Below are 21,053 nucleotides of genomic sequence, written 5' to 3'. Positions count from 1 at the left end.
AGATTTCCTGGTGGCAAGAAAAGACATCTGTCTATTGCCGAATACAAGCTTCATCTTAATGGCCTGTCTTCATCTTATCATGTTTCAGGTTTTGGATAACCAAGACTTTTCACTTATTTCAACTCTCTTTGCATTACTATAAATTAGTAATTGACTGTGATTTATCCCATACCGTTTTTAAGGGGTTGTCTGTAACTGAGGCCTCTATTAACAGTACCCGCTGAGATGTGAGATGAATTCTGCAACAGCAGTAGCAACATCAATTCAATTCACACATTTAGCTTTTTTTTTGCGTAAATTTCTTGGAAGAACTTTTTCCTAAAGACTATTGTTTTACCTTAAGCAATTTCAGAGTTCTAGGCTTTTTGGTGTTAAAAGCCTTTTCTTTATTTTTCCACCCCAAAACATGTCTATATTAACCATGAATTCCTCATTAGAGTGTATTAAAAGTGACTCTAGACTGGGCAGTTTGTGTTTTGTTCGAATTTCCATGTTAAAAAACAAAGAAGCTCTCCTTGACTTTTTGGATGTAAGAAAATAAATGAAGCTCTAAATACATGGCAGCGATCAACTGTTTCACTTCTGACAACCCTCTTTATGTAAGCCAGTAATCTTCAGATGTCGTATCTAATCTTTACCTTTCCATTCTTCATGGCAACAACATTTGTAAACACTGTATATAGAACCTGCTGCACTTATTTTACTGTTATCAGGCATAATACGTCACTCTAATATGATTCACTTGCTGTTCTTACACCACTGAAATATATTGCCATTATAATATGTGATACTTATAGCTATAAAAAATATCAAACTGTTTTTTTTCTTTGCTACACCTGCATATAGCCCATTTGGGTCAGTATTTTACTCCAGCAATGCATTTTGTAAAAGTACACACACACACACACACACACACACACACACACACACACACACACACACACACACACACACACACACACACACACACACACACACACATATATATATATATATATCTCAATCATGCCTGCATACATACACACACACACATATATATTTATATATATATATATATATGTATATATATATATATATATATATATATATATATATATATATATATATATATGTATATATATATGTATATATATATATATATATATATATATATATATATATATATATATGTATATATATATATATATATATATATATATAGATATATATATATAGATAGATAGTGTAACATGTTGGTTATGTAAAATATGCATGTGCCTTTAAATGTACTCAGAATTCATAGTACAGTGAGGAGTGTGTGACTACTCAAAAGCAATTGCTACATCACAAGGTCTTAATTGCCAAGTGCTATGTAATAAAAGGGAGTAACCCGGAAGGCTAAGGTTAAGCAATTAGTCCGAAAAGACCTGGAAGCATGCTATGTGAAGAGGAACAAGTCCTTGCTAACCTGTGAATTGTAAACTGTGGCTTATACCATGTGGAAGAACCTGTTTTTAGAGGTAAAAGTTGCCCAGGCAAAGGCCTACAGCCTTGGATTGTCCTTGTGTCCTGGGAGAGGTCTGCAACCTTGGACTTCCCTTTTGGTTATTCAACAGCTTATACCATCAAAGACCTGTGTATGTGGGGCATTGTTAAGAAGATACTGTGCTTTATTGTGAAATTGCAAATCAAGTGACTTTTTCCAGCCTCTCTCTCTCTCTCTATATATATATATATATATATATATATATATATATATATAATATCTATATATATCTATATCTATATCTATATCTATATATATATATATATATATATATGTAATCTATGTATATGTATATATATATATATATATATATATATATATATATATATATATATATACCTCTCTCTCTCTGTCTGTACACACATATATATATATATATATATATATATACCTCTCTCTCTCTTTGTCTGTACATACATACATATATCTATATATATATCTACATATATATATATATATATATATATATATATCTATATATATATATATATATATATATATATATATATATATATATATATATATATATTAATGGACAACATGGGTCTGCCATTTTAGGTCATCATTCTAGGTAGCCACTTAATTATATTACCTAGTGTCCTGCATGACAAAATGGGCATGAAACAAGCCATATCAGTTTACCTGGCTTTTTCACTGCATTACTTTATACAACTGGCAAGCAGGGAGAACCCTTCTTTGAACTATCAAGCCATGCTGCATGCAAAGTATGGAAGTCTTGGAAGCTTCTTTCAAGGGACTAATAGTGCAAGACACATTTGACATTGCATCTTCAGCTTATATCTCTGCCTTTCTCAGGCACTAAATCTGGATTCAGTATCAGAAGCAAAGTAGGTATGGCTGGCCTCCACAGCCTTGTATCCTCATTTCATTTGTTGTCTCTTTCCTAATCTCTGAAGCGCATACTGCTAACTTTTATTGATGTAAAGACTTGCTGGCTGAAACTACTATAGGTGTTGCAATGCAAGATATTTGGGAACATCTCATGCATTTGGTTCCCCCTACCTGTTCTTATATTTATACTTGTATTAAAAAGTTCCAAAGCTTCTTTCCCTTGGACCCTCCTCATCAAGTTTCTATCAGGACTGTGAATAGAAGGAATTTACAAATAGCTGACATTTTTTTCTCTGTTTGTGTATATTTGACAAAGATGATAAGGTCAGGAAGAACTAGTACACACTCTTCCAATATATATTTGTCTGTCTTTTGTTCTCTAGTTTAATTTTCTGCCCCTCTCACCAGCTGTCCCATTCTTCCTATAACTCTCTACCGTAATTTGATTCAAGTCTACTGAACTCTTCTAGTGAGCTTGGGAGGACTGCAAGACCAGAAGGGGAAATCATTTGGATCTTGTGGAACTGTTGTAGCATGTTTGCCTGCCATGTACCATGTGGTTATGTATGGTATGTAACTACATTACCTGAAACCTTGACTCTGGTTGCTGCATGCCAACCTTTAGGGCATCCTTGATTCACATAGCCTTTGCATTCTGCATTCAGCTTCAGGTATGCTTCCTACAGCCACCTCCAGTGCATAGACCTTGATAAGTGTAAAGCCGTCTCTATCCCCTCACTGCGAGAACAGGACACCAGTTTTCCACTTCCGGCTCCTCAGTTTGGTCCTTCAGCATTCTGGCTCTGGTTTTGAACTTGAGTTACTAGGGATGTATCCATGGTCAAAGCCTCTGTTACAGTAGGTCTGGCTAGTGTATGACAGAAGTTCTTAATTCAAGGACCCATTGGCTTAAATGTTTTTCAGAGAGTGATGGAAAAATTCTTTGAATCAAAATAGTCTAAACCATTTCACTGAAAGCTACTTTCAGCAAACACCAAAAAAAGTTTTCTTTTGCAGTGGCAAGACACCGGCTCCCCCATATCCCTGATTTACATATACCAGCTCCACAGTCCTACAATAGAAGAGACATTTGCATAGCCAACATTTGCTGAAAGTAGCTTTCAGAGAACTGTATTTATAGTATTGTCATTCAAACAAACCTCATTCTGAATACCTGTCTGCTACGCATGTATGTAGCTAACATATATTATCTAAGATTGACATGAGCCAAGCCATGCTAAGCTTCACTGCGTTGGCAAGTTGGTTAATCACTTCACGGAACACTAGTGTTTTCTTCATCCTCACTAATAACAACTCACTGGTACTGCTACCAAAATCACACTGCTGTTGTTGTGCATTACTAGCTTTAATAGCATCTTGATACCCAAAAGTTAACATCATGTATTAATATCACCTTGGGTCTCCCCTGGAAAGAGGGCATTGACCTAGTAGGACTAACCCTATCAACAAAGTATAAATAAAATAAAAATGTAGTTTTCTGGAATTTTTTTTTTCTTTTTTTGTGGTATTACCCATTGATGTCAGTTTTAACAAAATAACATCCAGTATGTAAGACTAACCAGGTTAAGAATGACGTGGCACAGATACTAAATATAATGCATTTATGCATTTTTCACATATGCAGAAATGTTGCGTTTTATATTAATTAACTGTGTAGAGACCTGTCCTCTATACTTCTTACCATAATAAATATGTTTACCTGGGTAAATACACTTTGCAGGCTGCTTGATAGTTTATGCATTTTCTCATGGCTAAAAAAAAAAAAAAAAAAAAAAAAAAATTATTTTTTTCTTGTTAGAGCATGCTAATACATCTGTTAGCCTTCTAGAGGGCTCTAGTACATCATATATTCCTGCCACAAAACAGGAAATAAGAACTCCGGTAAGTGATATCTCCACATCTCATTGTCAGTCCATGCTGCACTGCTCATGGTGTACAGCTCCTGCACAACAGTCAAAGGTTTATATGAATAAAATAATCGCACAGGCATGCATGCACACAACAGGGAACCTTTGGATATTTCAACCAGAGATCCTGAGGATGACTTTGAATTACTCCAGAGAGTCGGTGGAGGAACTTATGGTGAAGTTTTTAAGGTAGGTAAAAATAAATAAATAAATAAACATTAAAGAGCAAATCATAATTTCTGTTTTTTTTTTTTTTTTTATTTATGGGGTATATCATTTTTTTCTTCTCTGTCTTTCTGTTTTTCCTTCTGTGTGTAGATCTTAAGAACAAATCCTCAGCTGCACAGTATAATTGGCCAGATATATATTTCACAAGCTGTCTAAAGAAGGATGACACTTGCTTACAAATAAAGGCCTTTCCTTCAGTTACACTGCTCTTTGACTGTGATAAATTTTGCTCGGAGTTGCCATACCTTAGTAGTACAAAAAGCTCATTAGTGCAGTCACTTTTAGAATCCGATAAAAAGGAATCAAGATGTGGGACTTGACACTGATCAAAAGTAAAATGAAAACCACCCTTAAAGTAGCATTCTGTAACACTATACTATGTTTTAAGGATATTCTGTCCTCTAAATCATACCCCTTCCCCATATGAGGAAGGAAAGAATGCTCTTTTACATGTGCTTTACTTTTTTTTTTGTAAATCTTTAGTGATTCAGTTCTTGACAGGAAAGAAAGATCCCCTCACCCAAAAAAAAAAATCCTCCCACCAAAAAAAAAAAAAAAAAAAAAAAAAAAAAAAAACCTCAAAGAGGAAGTTCTTTTTAGCTTATTTCTGTCCAAATCAGAAAGCATCTTTATGTACTTATTTACTGAAAAATATGTAAGGGAAGTCTCCAAGTACTGTTTCCTTTAAAAAAATTCAAGTTCTTACAAGATGCCATCTTTTGAGATCAAATGATGGTCAGTTACATCACACTTCTATGTTAGTTATTTCATGGTGTGCACTAAAATTACTTAATGTGAGTTATTTTACCAGAAAGTGCATCTTTTCTAAAAGATTATCAGTTGTCAATATCTTGGCATTAAGTTTGTTTAACAAACATTGCCGATACATTTACAGAATTCGTGAGAGCTTATACTATCCTTTTCTTCTGTGATTCTATAGCAGAGCTTAAGCAGAGGACTTTATCTGTATTTAAGTGTGTTTGTAATTTGATATCGATAGGCAACATTCCTAAAAAAGCAGGAATGCCCTTGCTGTTTGCTATGTGTTATAGTGATTGCTGTCACACCAAAAAATGTTAACTGTAGTAAAATGGTGTACAGCTTCTGAATACAAAGATGACATATTCACTGATATTTATCGAACCGTGCTGTTTCCTGCTTCCTTTCAAATTACTGATTGTGTGAGCATTGTCGATCAGCTAAAAAGCTTAAAGTTACCTATGGTATTTCTAATACTGTACGTTAAGCAGGAAGTTCAGCATCACAAGGAACACCAGTCATGACATGAACTAAAGCATAAGCAAATAAAATAATGATTAAGTAGTTAAATGTCATCAATGGGATGCATTTGGGTGGAGTGGGTTTTTCAATAAGTACACAAAAGAAATTTAATGGTAAAATGTCAAAGCACTTTGGTGGAGTGCTTCTTCATTTAGACTCAACAGTTCAGTAGCCATGGTGAATATACATTAGCAACTCTATGTATTTTTAAGACAAATCACCCACACTGCAGTTATAATGCAACAATTAAAGTGGTACAGCTATTTGTACTAGATTTTCTCCTTCGTTACTATACTGCAGAACTTTATATATCCATATAGTCCCAGTTGGTGGCTTTGCAGTTGCCTGCCCCTACTGTAAATTTGATCTGGGACACTCCTCCCAGTTTATTGTTATTACCTCATACTGCCTAATACAGGCAGAACATTTGAGAAGGCCAATACACTTAGTTTCTGCTCCTCCTTTCTCTCTTTCCACTTAAAAAAAAAAAAATTCTATGATTGTTTCCTGCCTTTCCTGTGGGTAGTCTAGTCTGGATGCAGATTTGCTGTATCCAGGACTGTTTGTGGGCTTCTGAGCTTCCAAGCCTTTCTGTGTTGGAGGGAAGCCTTCTAGCTTAATTTTGCTTCTTAGAATTAGCCAGTTTTTTTAGTTTCAGCACTTGTCTGTTTCTTTGAGCTCAGTACTTGTTCAGAACTCGTAAGCACTAAATAATCTACAAATTACTACAGCACTCAACTTTCCTCACTTGTCTAGAGGAAAACAGTTTCTAGTACTTAACAAATAAGCACCTATCCAGGCATGTCTAAGGGTCAGCTCCTGGTGTTTTCTCCTGTCTACCTGATGAATCTGGGCATCTTGGGGCAATGCAGCAATTGCCTCATGTACACAGACAACCCCCTCCTCCTACCACCCAACACTACAACCTGTGAGAGATGCACTTATAAAGCCAAAGTGGAAGCAAAGCTCTCTTCACCCAAGACTGGACTAGACAGTCAAGAGGAGAAGGTAAACACTTGCACCACACCCCACTCATCACATAGTCACTCAAAACCTACACCACCAAACACACACATAGAAACACAAAACACACACCTACTTTCGCGGAGGCTCTCAGTAAAAACCTGCCCAAGCAGCAGGGACCTCCAAAGCAGAAACACAAACAACCTCTACCCCCAACACAACCCAAATGACATATAGCCCACAAACTCAGTGTGCCACTCAACCACAGCCCATAAGGCATAATAACGTACCCAACACTCTAGTCATAGGTGACTCTATAGTCAGGCACACTGATGTTCCACTCACCAGGCTAAACAAGGAGAAAGTTACTGTCAGCTGCCTGTCAGGTGCCAGGATCCGCCACATAACGCATGCACTCAGGTCACTCCACAACAAGTATAAATATGACTCTGTCATTGTCCATGTTGGTGTAAATGACCTGAGATGTACCTCCCTGGACTACATGAAAAGGCACATGGAAGAGCTGTCCGATCTTGTAGCCCAAGCAGGTATGACCCTAGCCCTGAGTAGCATCCTGCCATCACCCAGAATGATACCACAGTACAAGGACAAAATGATTGACTTCAACAATTGGCTAAGCTTCTGGTGTCATTCTAAGGGGGATCCAGTATCTGTCTGCCTGGGATGACATAATCGACAAACCACAATGCTTTGCCAGAGATGGCCTGCACCTGCCGCCCCTGGGATTCCGGATACTGGCTAAGGCTCTAGCCGCCCCTATAGTGCCTTTTTTAGGCAAGGATTAAATGACAAATTCACCACTGTAACAGGTACAAGCAAGCAAAATCTGAGGGTATTGCTACTCAGTGCTAGAAGTCTGAACCTCAAAATGCACTCACTCGAGGCACTCCTTAAAATGGAGAACATCTACATCTGTGCAGTGACAGAGACCTGGTTCAAGGCTCCAGAGAGCACCCCTGCATTACCAGGCTAAAATTCATACCACACCTTTCGGCCACCTAACCTGGACTGAAATACTAAAGGCAGAGGCGTGTCCATATTCATTAAGGATATCCACACCTCCAGGCTAGTTGCTCAGCATAATGCATCTGAGATTATCCAAGTGCAACTAACTCTGGGCAAGACCGCAATCCAAATTGTAGCTTGATACAGATCCCTCACCATGCGTCAGGATTCCCACTCCTCATTTCTTGATACACTGGAAAATATTAGGGTACAACCTAACACCCTAATAATGGGTGATTTCAACCACCCCACCATTAACTGGGAAAACTACTCATGTACCAACTCTTGTGCTCAACGTTTTCTGGAATTCATAAATTCCAATGCCTTGGATCAACTTATTTACCCCCCCCACCAGGGGCAGCAATATCCTAGACCTGGTTATTACCAACATGGGCAACTGGTGCTCCACACCAGAGGTCAATTCCTCATTGGTCAGATCCGACCACAAGCTAATCACCCTAGACATCCACATCTCTCCCCGACCTCCCATTAGGGAAACCACCGTAAAACATTTCTCCAACGCTAACTTCACCCTTCTTAAGACAGAAGTGGCAAACTTCACAACACCCATGCTGATGGACAATAGAGGTATGAATGCTTAATCCTACACAAATGCACTTTATAAGCACTTACACAAGTGCATGGATCATGCAATCCCTAACAGAACCAAGATGCTATCCTACAAAAAAAGGAAGCCAATCTGGTGGTCCCCTGCCATAAACAAACTCTACAACAGAAGAAAGAAACTGTTGCAAAAAAGAGTAAAATCCCATGATTGGAGGAACTCCCTGGTCAGCCTCAGTAAGAAGCTGAGATCCCTCATAAAATCCTCCAAAGCTAGTTATGAAAACAAAATCGCCACTGACTCTAAAGACAACCACAAAGCATTCTATAGCTATGTTAATAATCTCAATGGCAACACTCAGATCTGCTCTGAGTTACAGCACAATGGCACTAAATATACAGAACCAAATGATATTGCCAACATCCTGGCAGATCATCCCCTAAAGGGCCCATCTCTATACTGGAAGAATGCAAAGTTCCTGTAATCATGGCACAGGTAAAAAACACACTCTCCAAAGCCAAGAACACAGCATCCATGGGACCCGACAACATCCCAGGCTGTGTTCTACATGAACTACAGAATGAATTGGCACTCCACCTAAGTACTATGTTCAATCATAGCCTCACCTCAGGCTATGTGCCCAATGAATGGCACACAGTGACGGTTATCCCACTCCACAAAGAGGGAGCCACCACGGACCCTGAAAACTACCGCCCCATTAGCCTGATGAGCCTGGTCTGCAAGGTTATGGAATGTATCATCATGGAACTTATAAACAATGACATTGGTAATCTCCAAACTCTGGACCCCACCCAGTTCGGGTTTGTAAAAGGCAGATCATGTCTCTTAAACCTGATAGACTTCTTTGAAGTGGTCACCAAAGCCGTAGATGAGGGTAAGATGGTTCACACAGCCTATCTAGATCTCACCAAGGCTTTTGACACCACCCCCCACTCTGGAGTTATAGATAAAGTCAGTAAACTAGGTATAAATCCCTATGTCACAAGATGGGTTGCCAACTGGCACACTGAAAAAACCCACACTGTGAAAGTAGCAGACTCCAAATCCAACTTCAGACCAGTCACAACTGGAGTACCACAGGGTTTAGTCCTAGGTCCTCTCCTGTTTGGTATCTACTTCTCTGAAGTACAGGTTAACACAGAAGGTCTTCAGCTAATGAAGTTCACAGATGACTGCAAACTAGGTGCCATAATCAAAACTCCAAAAGATGTGGACATCCTACAAAAAGGCCTTTGCCGAGACAGATGCCTGGTGTCAAAGCCATGGCCTTGAACTCAATGCCAAAAAATGCATTGTCATCCCTTTTGGTAAAAACTCTATACCCATGAACTACCACAGGCGGTAGTCTACTTAACACTAAAAGTGTCATAAGAGACCTTGGGAAACAGGTGGACAGTAGTCTCTCCTTTGATAATCACATTGCCACAATAGTCAGAAAATCCTTCTACATGGCACACCTCATCACAAAAGGTTTCTCATCCAGGAAATAAGAGGTCATTGTTCCCCTCTACTCATCACTTATTAGACCCATTATAGAGTACAATGCCCCTTTTGGTATGTACCTCACAAGACATCTACAACAACTGGAAAGGCCGCAGAAATACCTCACAAAGAGGATTACTGGCCTCAAACAGATGCCCTACGCAGACCGTCTAAAAAAACTGCAGCTTTACTCCGCCGCATATTGCCTACTCAGAGGCGATCTCTGCCTAACACACAAAGCTATGTCAAACCCAGAGCTTTTGGACATGGTCCACTTAAAGAAATCCCAATCCCTCCGAGCTACATGCTCTAGGGAGCTAAACCTTGTCACCACAATAAACAGAACATGCTGGAGTGATAGATTCCTGTCCCAGAGACTTCCCATGCTCTGGAACAAACTACCTATCTATATCAAACAAAGCTCCTCATTAGCACTCTTCAAGAAAAATCTTGATGATTGGATGGGAGATAGGAAATTCACCCCGGGGATCACTTCTGTGGCTCTGCTTGACAGTGGCACAGGAAAATAATTTTCTTGGGTGGCAAAAGCCAGGGTACTTTTTGGCTAGGCTTATATAGGCCCTAGGGCCAATAGCCTAGTACCTACCTATGAACCTATGAACCTATAAAGGAGGTGCAAAATAAAGTACATGCAGTCATTGTTGTCTCTTATCAGGACTGCTAAATGTTGACAATAAAATGTACCCTGAGAGATCTGTGTGTATCAGCACTGTTATGAAGGTACTGTTTTCTTTATTTTTCTACCTGATATTGATAACCTTGTTTTGTATTTCTTAAAGGAACTATACTTTTAGCTCTTATTTCCGTGTTTTTTCCTGACTGCAGGGATTGATCACAAATTTAGTGGTATAGATCTATAAGGGTATAATGGAATGGCAGTAAGAGAAATTCACAATAAATATAGGTAGAGAGGCAAGTCCAAACTGAAGGTACTACACTTTCAAAATGTAGCCATGGAAAATGGTACATGTGTAAAGAATGCAATATAACTAGCAAAACAGAGAGGTAGAAGAAAACTGGCAAAGTCACACTTGGTTTCACAGGAGCATAATATATTTCTTTAAACACTGCACAAACAGAAGAGAAAAAAATCATGGTTATCTACAACTGATGAGAAATGGCAGGTAAATGTAGTTGCTCAATGAAACACTATCATTTCAGTAGAAATAAAGTGAAGAGGACATTTTAGTAAACAAAACAAGAAAGAAAAACTGAATTACTATGGAGATAAAAAATGATTGACAGAGGACAGTAAACAATAATGCATGGGTGGCTAGGGATATTATTGTTTGACTTAATAGTGGAGATGATCACATCACAGCAATGAAAAGATGACTGAATAGCCCTTTGTTTTCAGCATATACCAAAGAATGAGAGCAGGAAACACCAAACCAATTCACAGAAGTGCTCAGACAAGATGGCTGACTGCATTCCTTTACACAGATAGATGATTTGGAAATGGATCTTGAAATTCAATATGGAGAAATTAATGGTCCTTCACCCACAATGGGTGAGATCACTGTCCACATATAGTAGTAGGAAAGGACAGAACAGAGCAGAAGATGTAGCATATAGCTAAGCACAGATAGACTGTACACCTCTTAGTTTGACCTATGTTGTAAGAAACATTTCCAAAGTCACTGTTGAGTGTTTGAACATGACACTCAGGACCAGGGACAGCAGGAGAGTCAGGTGAGACATTAATATAAAACATGCTGTCATGATTAAACAACAAAAGGCAGGGAAGGCCAGCCTACCTGTACTTCTCAGTAAATGTAATTCCAGAGGACAGAAATACATGTGGAGATTCCACAAAAATAAAGTTGAAATGGTTACACTACTTAAAATGTTCAGTCAGTTGGATGAAAAAAAAAAACTTGTAGCACTGTGGGATTTTTTGAAACCTTTGAAATGGGAAATGCTCCTTAACCAGAGACAAATTAAATTAGAAAGTGATATGAAGAAATAAGCTCAGGTAATGTCAGTTACTGAAACAGATGTGCAATTCAGTATATTGCTGATGAAGTTTATAAACTTCCAATGGTTTATTAAACTCAGAAACAACAGCTAAACTCTTTAATAACTTCATAAAGAAAATAATTTAAAGGTAGCAAATGAATATCAGTAAAAATCAAAATTCGAAGGATCTCCCCAAACAAAGGTAACGTTAGTAGTCATATGTAATAAACTCACTGGAATTGTGCAACTATAGCCTGTGAAACAGCAATATCCTAATAAGAAGAAAATTTACCTTGGACAAAGTATATACAGCCCTGTGCTAATGCCCATGCTTAAAACATTATGACATGATATGCATGTTAAAAAGAAGATGAATAATTATAAAATTGTCATAGACAACTGAACACTCATGCTAATCATTACCTGTCCATTAGATAAGCTTAGTGCACAACTAACAAACCCTTAAATACTGACTACACTCAGAAGTAAACTGATGTGCAGTCAGAATATTTATCTTCAGAATGCCACCATCTTATTTTCTTTCAGCAACATGGTGACTGCAGCCAATTATATTTCTGATTTACATAAATGTTCTGCATATCCCCAAGTCATGACACATTAGTGTTCTTTGTGCAAGACACACACAATCTTAAGTGGAATGAATGTTTCTCACAAAACACATTTATATAAAACATCTTATAAACTGAACTCCTTGTGGTGTGAAGTAGTAAACTATGCAGGTAGAGCACTTCATGAAGGTTTCCTAATTTCCCACTTTTTATAGCTATTCACTATGTCTTATCTAGATGCTGAATACAGCAATGTGTAATAGCTGACAGACTTGCCACACTTTTATTTAGTTATTTATTTATTTTATACAGTGTAGTTTCCATCTGTTCTGTATGGCTGTTAATTAATCTAATGTCCAGGCAATCAATCTGAGTGAAATGTAATGTGCTTTTAAATTTCAAAAACCCAGTAGATGTATTTATATAGTTAAGAAAATCATTACACACAGGAAGTGGACCTTGCCATATAAGAAACAGGTAATCAACAAACCATTTATAAAATAAGATGCTATTACTGTACTGGTTACCTGGTGAAAGCACATGATCAAGTTCTCATTTATTCATAACTATGTTGGCATAACTGTTAGCCATGGGCATACCGATGTTGTTTATAATATTGATCAAAGAACAAAAATACATTATTATTTAGTGTATGTCCAACAGACCACAAATTGCATTCAAGTCTGTGGGTGTGCATATGGGATTCCCAGCAATAAACTCACGGACATGTTCCACTCCTATGTCATTTGGTATGGAAGTAAAAAGTGTATGTGACTATCTGTCAGAGATACGTAGAAAAGTAGAAACAAATGCACTGTATAAGCATATCAAGGAGACAAATGGCACACATTATTTTAAACTTGTTAATACTGAAAGTTATTTAAAAAAAAAATGAAGGCGGTGATTTTAAAAAATGACACAGAAAGCGAAGAGAACAAATGCCACATTGTTTCAGTATGAAGAGGGGCTGATGGTGATGATGATGATTTGCCTTTGGGTGAATAGGGTGGTAGAACCTAGATTTCAGGGTTTAGTTACAAAATGTTGCTGAAGTATAGAAACAGTATTTCTAAAGCACCAAGGCAAAGTACTTCAGTAATAATGGCAGTGAGTTAATGGGAAGTGTTTTAAACATCGTGACTGAACTTGGTAATAGGAATAAGGACGCTTTGGTTCTAAATTTATTAGGTTGCATGTTACATAACAAACAAATAAATGTTTTGAATTTGGGTTTAAAATTCATGCCAACAATTATGCCATGCCTTTATATTTTAAAACAAAAAGTCTTCCAGTTTGTTCATAAGTTACATTTAAAGTTTGTTTATAGTAAAACATCTGAACAAAGTGCACAGTAGGTTTTTAACATTTCAGACAATTCAGATGATAGTTTCTTTTCATGCGTCTCTGAAATAAATGATGAAATAAATGATGATTCTGCTTTGAATGCTTGCTATTTGTTAGATACTTCTAGTGTTACATATAAGAGTAATTTTATACCCCCATATAACAATGAGTGCATAAGACAATTTTCAGTTATGCTTAAACATTCTGTTGAGAGGGTATATGAGAATTTTATGAAAAATAAATATCAAGTATGTTATAATTTAACTAGGGGAGAATGGAAGGCTTTAAAGGACCTTAGTATGAGGAAAGATCTGGTTATACAACATTCTGATAAAGGAAACAAGATAGTTGTTATGCATCATACTCAATATGCATGTATGTGCTATGAACATCTAAAAGATTAAAACATTTATGAAAGAAGTAATATGAATTCATATAATGATGCATTATTGCAATTTAAAATTCTGATGGAGAAAGGTTTAAGGTTAGGGTATTTAACCAAAGAAGATGTGGACAGGAAGTTTAGTGTGGATAGTTGCAGTATTACAACTGTCTATTCTTTGTCTAAAGTGCACAAAGATCCACAGATCCCTCATGGTAGTCGGATTATATCGGCATGCAAGTATTTTTTGCACAATATAGGCCTTCTATTATATCAGTATCTCTTCCCCTTTGTGTCTAAACCTTCCTCATATATCAAAGATTCCTTTGACTTTTTGAATAAAACTTCTATGTTTAAGTGGGAAAAAGACATGTACTGGGTCACTCTAGATGTTAAAAGTCTCTATACTAATACTGAGCAATGAATATGATATATGAGCATTATATCAATTTTTGAGCGATAGTCCTGTTTCAAATTATATCATTGAGTTGATACATTTTTGTCTTTTGCATTTTATATTTGACAACATTATTTATCACCAACTTCAAGGCATGGCTATGGAGGCACCTTTTGCCCCCATGTATGCCAATTTAATGATGGCCCTATTTGAAGTAGATTATCTGTATAAGCATGAGTCCATGAAAAATCAGGTTTTATGTTATTATAGATACATAGATGATTTGATGTCTATTTGTCGAGGTAGTCAAAATGAAGTTGAAAATTTTGTTTCTGATTTGTAAAACAATGTATATAATTTAATTTATGATGGTTGAAAGATTTTGAAAATGGTGAAATAAGAACATCAGTTAATAGAAGATTTTTGGACAGAGGCCAATATTTACATTGGGCAGTTGCCACCCCCCATTTAATTTCATCATTACCTTATGGGGAATTATTAGGACTGTATAGAATTTTTAACAATGAAAATGCTTTTATAATGACATCTAAATGACAGTTTGTATGTTTATAAACAGGGGATATGATTGTTACTCAGTTAACAAAGCTTTACAAAAAATTATGGGGACTGTAACAAATAGAAAAAAAATAGTAAATATGGTGATAGAAATAGAGTAACGAATCATGAAAGAGAAAAAATGTATTTTGTCATGGCTTATAATATTCTAAGAGAAAAAATAGGTGATTTATTAAAATATTATTGGAAGTTTTTGATTAGAGATGGTGAATTATCTAAAATATTATGAGAAGTTCCTTTTATCTCTTATAGGTGTGGGCAAAACCTAAAAGACATGTTAGTTCATAGTACGTTTGTGTCTCCTGATATTAATATTAGTAGACATCCATTTGGATTAGGTACCTTTCACTGTGATAACTGCAGTGTTTGTAAGTTTGTGGTACATTGCTTTGTAAAAATTAATAATGTAAAATTTTATTCAGCAGATATATTTCATGTAATACTGAGGGCATTATCTATGCCCTGCAGTGCCCTTGTAACTAATTCTGCATTGGGGAAAGTAAAAGGATATTTAGAACAAGGTTTCACGAGCATATCAGGGACATTAAGAAACAAAAAATGGAAAGCTCTGTAGCAGTTCATTTTAAAGAACAACATGGTAGTAATAGTTCAGAATTACAAGGTATGGTTTTTGAAAAAGTTTATGTTAAAGCCTGGGAAAGTTCTACACTGAAAGCTGCGTTACTTTATAACGAATCTGTTTTTATATAAAAATACAGCACTCTGATGCCTTTGGGCATGAACTGTGAGTTAAATTGGAAATATTTGACCTGATTGTTTTATTGCATTATTAACTAATTACTACTTTGGTGAATCTTATAAATTGTGTTTTTTTAAAGTTGTTTGTTACTCCTTGAAGGCTGTTAAACCCGGGCACTAGAGAAACGAATACATTTTATTTATTTTTTTGCCAGTAGCCTGTTGTTTTTGTTTTTAATTAGTTCTTTTTTCATTGCTATTATTACTTCAGTAGTAATATTCATCAATTCATTCTGTCATTCATTCTGCAATTCTTGGTTTATCCTATTCAGGATTTTAAGGGAGTTGGAGCTTATCCCGGTATTCAGTGGATATGGCAGATAACTCATCATGAACAGAACACTAGTCTTTTGCAGAATGCATTTACACCCTCACATGTGCTCACACACCTATTAGTATTTTGGAAGATTGCCACTGCTCTTATGACACATCCCTGGGACGTGGGGGTAAGCAAGGAAGCTGGAGCACCTGGTGATATTGCTGTGTTACATTTGTAAGCCCAATATGTGGTGCTTTGTCACTTTGGAATACTAATGCCATGGAGCACATTGCAACTGTGGTGATACAGTCTGAACAGCCTTTATAAAGTCACTTGGGGTATAACTTCAAGCCTCCACATCTGTTGATACTCTCTCACGGTTCTGATGCCCATCTGAAAGGCAGGATAGAATCATATTTCAGAAGTCTGTGCAGTAGATTGAGTCCAAAAGATGGGAGAAAACCAAGGTTTCTGCCATCCAGTATGCCTTTGCAGCATTTTGCAGAGATACTAGAGGGTACAGAACTAAGTCTGGGTCAGACGAAATCTCTAACAGGTCCTGTCTACAGGCTGGGAAAAAAATGGATACAAATGTGGATGAATGGGGCACTAACTGCTTTGTAGCTGTTAGAATTACTGCTCCACTATCTATTACATTGGGAATAGAGACTGGGTCTCTGATCATCTGAGTCTGAGGTATGGATGTCAATAAATTTACATGAAGAGTGAAGTGCAAGAGATGAATCTTGACATCTGTGTGGTGACTGGATGACAGCTTGGTTATGACTGGAAAGATCCTAAATCTTTGTATTGCATGGAGGTTAAACTTCTCTTTTGCACAGCAACAGACAGAGAAACAGTGTAGGGGAACTAAGAATTTTCCAGCATTAAAAACTATAACATACATGCTGTTGCCACACAGAGAGCAGCCTCCACAGATCAGTGACAGGAAGCAGAAAGAGCTCACAAACATATTCAAATACTGCATTCAGACTTTTCTGATCAGTTGTTGTTTGGCTGAATGCAATGTTTGAATATGCTTTAAACATCATGCTGTTCTCACCGCTGTTCTGTGCAGGTTGTTGGGTGCTGTTAATGCTTTAGCAAGAGAGGAATGGTTAACAAAAGCCTGGTAAGCACCTTTCTAATGTAAGAAAGTTGCTTAACAAGCCTGTCTGTTCTACAGTTTCAGAGTGTAAAATTGGTGGTCGAAGCACAACACTATTATTCTCCTTTGAGTTCACAGTGGTGATCTTGATGGTAGCATCTTGGCTTTATAAACTGACAGTTATTCTCTGAAGATGAGTGCAGATGTCTTAAAGTACCCCATGGAAAAGAAATCTGCTGAGAAACTGGTGGGATTGTAGAAACTTGGGACTGGCAATTAAATTAGTTAAATTAAACCAACAAAAGACAGTGAGTCAAAGAGAGTGTGAATGAGAGGTAAAATTCTGAAACTTCTTAGCTGTAAGTTGAATAGATTTAACCCTACTTTATACTGCTTTGAGTTTCACATTACCAAGTCCCTGACTACCATAAACTAAAAAGTGAGTGCTTTTTGTCTAATTATCCTTTTTTTGGGTCACTGGAGTCCACTCAGCTTGATATTGAGGCTTACCAACCACTTTGCAAAGTCACAGTTCCTAGACTGCAGATAAAAGTTGAAGGATTTGTAACAATATGAAGGGAGGGGTTCTTCTGTGTGACATCTCATTAACTCACTTCTACTGCTTATCTCTACTGCCTGCACTGCGGAATTATTTATATGTACAACACACTGGAACAGTTCTTCAAAATGTCAGCTCAGTTTAGTAAAGTCTTTAATAAATTATTGGTGGTAGGCCCAAATTACTAAAACCTGTTGAGCATGTTGAATCATGATGGGCCAGTCCAGTTATGTATATGTATAATCATTTCAGGGTTTGAATCCATTCCTTGTGCAACAGCAGTATGCCTCTCATATTCAACCTCAGGCTTTAGAAAATGGCACTTAAGAGATCTTTTCTAAAAGTCTGCAGCTGGCCAGACATGTTAAGACCCAGTCAAGACAGTGCAGATACTCTCCAAGATTTAATAATCTTTCATAATATCTTCCATTTATAAAACATGATTATAAAATTGAGGGCAACAATGCGGTGCACAGTAATTCAATGGAATGTGAGGAACAAAACAAAGCCCATAGGATATCTTAGTGAATTCAGGGTCTTGTTAGTATTATGAGGGCTATCAATAATCAAATGGCACCATCTATTTTCTTTAAAATGCATGAAGACTGCACCTAGCCTCTAGGTTTCATTGATGACGTCTGTCTCTTTCATCCATTTTACCAGTCCCTTCGTGTGTCAGTTTATTGCCTGAAGCAATTAATAAAGTCTGTCTGCTAGACAGATAGTTAAGGGGCTATGATTTACTATATAATATAATTTCCACAGGATTTTTGGCATGCTTTTGGAAAATAGCTTTATCACTTTCCTTTACAGTTAGAATCTTTGGCTACACCAGATGTTGCATCTATCCCAAAATGTCCACGTTTCCCGACACCATTGACAGTCACTTCTTTTGTCTGGTCACCAGTGACAGCCATTTTGATGACATCTCCCAACACTAGTTTGTCTATGAGAAAGTTCAGGTACAAAAGCCCTCATAATACTAACATAAGCACAGTAATGAGGACTGTCTCATAGTAACACACTCTGCATTTAACGGCTTTCATCTGAGACAAGATTAAACTGCACCATAGTTCCTAGGACTCCATTTCTGGTCTTACACATTTAGGGAGTTTTCATACCAGCCTAGAGATTGCTCAGGTATGATTTGCCACCTACCCTCTTCAAGATTCCTTAGCTGAGTTTACAGAATGGCATAGACTGTATAATTCATTTAAGCAGACACCCAGATTATTCAGGATATCCGGTTTATCTGATTGTTCTTTCAGTCAGTTCTCTTGGCAATGTTTTAGTGCAGTCATTCTAGGAACTGCAGGAAGAATTCCCTTACCGCTGGTTTAATAACTAAATCTCATTGTTCCTTATGCTTAGACTGTCTGATGTGTGTTAGAGTCTTGAAATAACCTATACAGAGGATGGTTTGACCACAGCTTGCTAGCACTTTAATCCAACTGACATGACAGTGAGCTACTCTGTCTTGTTTGCATTTCAGAAATGGTTGACGTATGCTTTTTTTTTGAAGTTGTTATCCTCTGGAGGCAGTACCCTGACTACATTATTGGTATTTAGTCATTGGACAGCTTCCTACAAAACTACGTTCTAATGTTTATCCAGGACCCACTTCTCTGATGTTCTCTCTTTTTGTTTAACTCAAAAATAGTGTTCTGGGGGCACTTTTCCATATGTTCAACTAGTTTGTAGCTTGTCCACATATGGTTGCCCAGAACATCAGACTTAACATTTTCCTTCTGGCTCTATGGCCATTGGATCTCTAAACTACAAAGTGCTTGTCCTCTAAGCATCATGAACTACTTAAAGCAGTCCAATTAATAAATAAGGGCAACACTGTTTGGTTGGAAGTCTGTGTGTGTTAGAGGTTTGAGTTAGTATTGAGTCATTTCTTTGGTAGGGAGGCAATTTACTTTTTTTGGAAGAGGCAGTGATGGTTTCTGTGGCTTAAAAGGAGTATAAATCTACACTTTATACTGAGGGCTACTTAATCCCATTTGGCATTAGTGTTGCTCAGATCAGTCAGTACTAAAGATTATAGAGGACCAACCAGGATTAAGGGGCCATTGGCCAGTGTTTTTCATATTACAACTTAGCATCCTGAAAGGAACAAATAGTTTTCCTTTTCATAGGCGAAAACAATGAAAGATCTAAACATTGCCAGCACTAGTGACTAAGAACATTAAAGGGGAAACTGGGGAGTCTAGTGAAGCTTTCAATGATGCTATAAGTTATCAGAACTATGGGAGGTGGGTATCCCATCCTTCCACTGGGGACCAACCACTCAACTTTTTTACTGCTAGGAAACTTCATGGGTGCCTAAAGGCTACTCAACATACTGTTCAATCTGGATACCTAGATGAATCACAACCTGCATCTCATTGAGAAACACAGGTGCTACTGAGTTTGAAATGTGTGTGTGTGTGTGTGTGTGTGTGTGTGTGTGTGTGTGTGTGTGTGTGTGTGTGTGTGTGTGTGTGTGTGTGTGTGTGTGTGTGTGTGTTGGGGGAGAAGCCCAAGATATCCAGCAATGACTGCAATATTTTTATAGGTTTATACTAGGCTAACAACCACAGGGGCCATGTTAAGCCTAGCCATGCATCACAAATATATCTGGCAAGTTTAGGAAACTTAGGATTATTGTAATGGGGTACATGTAGGCTAGATCTTTGGGTATATGTAGACTAGGTATTGGGTGATCAAACATTTTCAGGCTGCCACTGTGTATTATGGACTTATGTGCCAGGGGAAGGGTGAATTTCTGATTCCCCATCCACTGGTTCAAGTTATAATTAAATTGGGTTAGGGAAGAACTCTGTTTCAGATGGATGGGAAGCCTGTGCCAGAGAAGATGTAATCTTCAAGATGCATACCTGTCGCTCCAACATGTCCTATTTATGTTGCAAGTAAGGTTTAAATCCCTGGATCAGGTAATTCTGATGCTACTCATTTGTGGATTTGCAGAAGATCCATCAGAGTGGGATCCAAGGACGTTTGAATGCCAGGCATAGATCACCCCTCAACAGTCTGTAGGAGACCAAATACAGGGATAGGGGTTTGAGGTGATCCACCTATACGATGGGATGGGAGATAGGAAATTCAACACAGGGATCATGTCAGTCACTCTGCTAGACAGGGGTCCATGGAAGTAAATAAAGTGGGAAGAAATATCCAGGGAATTGGTATGGCTAGCCTTGTATAGGCCCTAGGGCTGATAACCTAGTACCAACCTATGAAACT

The 21,053-nt window shown here is 37.4% G+C and overlaps 1 protein-coding gene across 2 annotated transcripts in view; it reads left to right on the top strand.

Moving 5' to 3' along the window:
• Positions 1–4,316: 4,316 nt before the first annotated feature.
• The window catches only part of LOC122794052 (mitogen-activated protein kinase kinase kinase kinase 5-like), a 1,947,254-nt gene continuing 1,930,517 nt past the window's right edge, over positions 4,317–21,053 (top strand). For both annotated transcript variants that reach the window (XM_044062187.1, XM_044062182.1), the window contains exon 1: positions 4,317–4,494. In XM_044062187.1, coding sequence (XP_043918122.1) covers positions 4,387–4,494 — 108 coding nt within the window. In that variant the 5' untranslated portion in view covers positions 4,317–4,386. The remainder of the gene's footprint in view (positions 4,495–21,053) is intronic.

This window comes from Protopterus annectens, chromosome 1.part0 (genome assembly GCF_019279795.1).
Source record: "Protopterus annectens isolate FY-2018-M chromosome 1.part0, PAN1.0, whole genome shotgun sequence".
Taxonomy (NCBI): Eukaryota; Metazoa; Chordata; order Ceratodontiformes; family Protopteridae; genus Protopterus; species Protopterus annectens.
The sequence above is the reverse complement of the archived record's forward strand: the minus strand, read 5'-3'. Positions and strand labels throughout refer to the sequence as shown.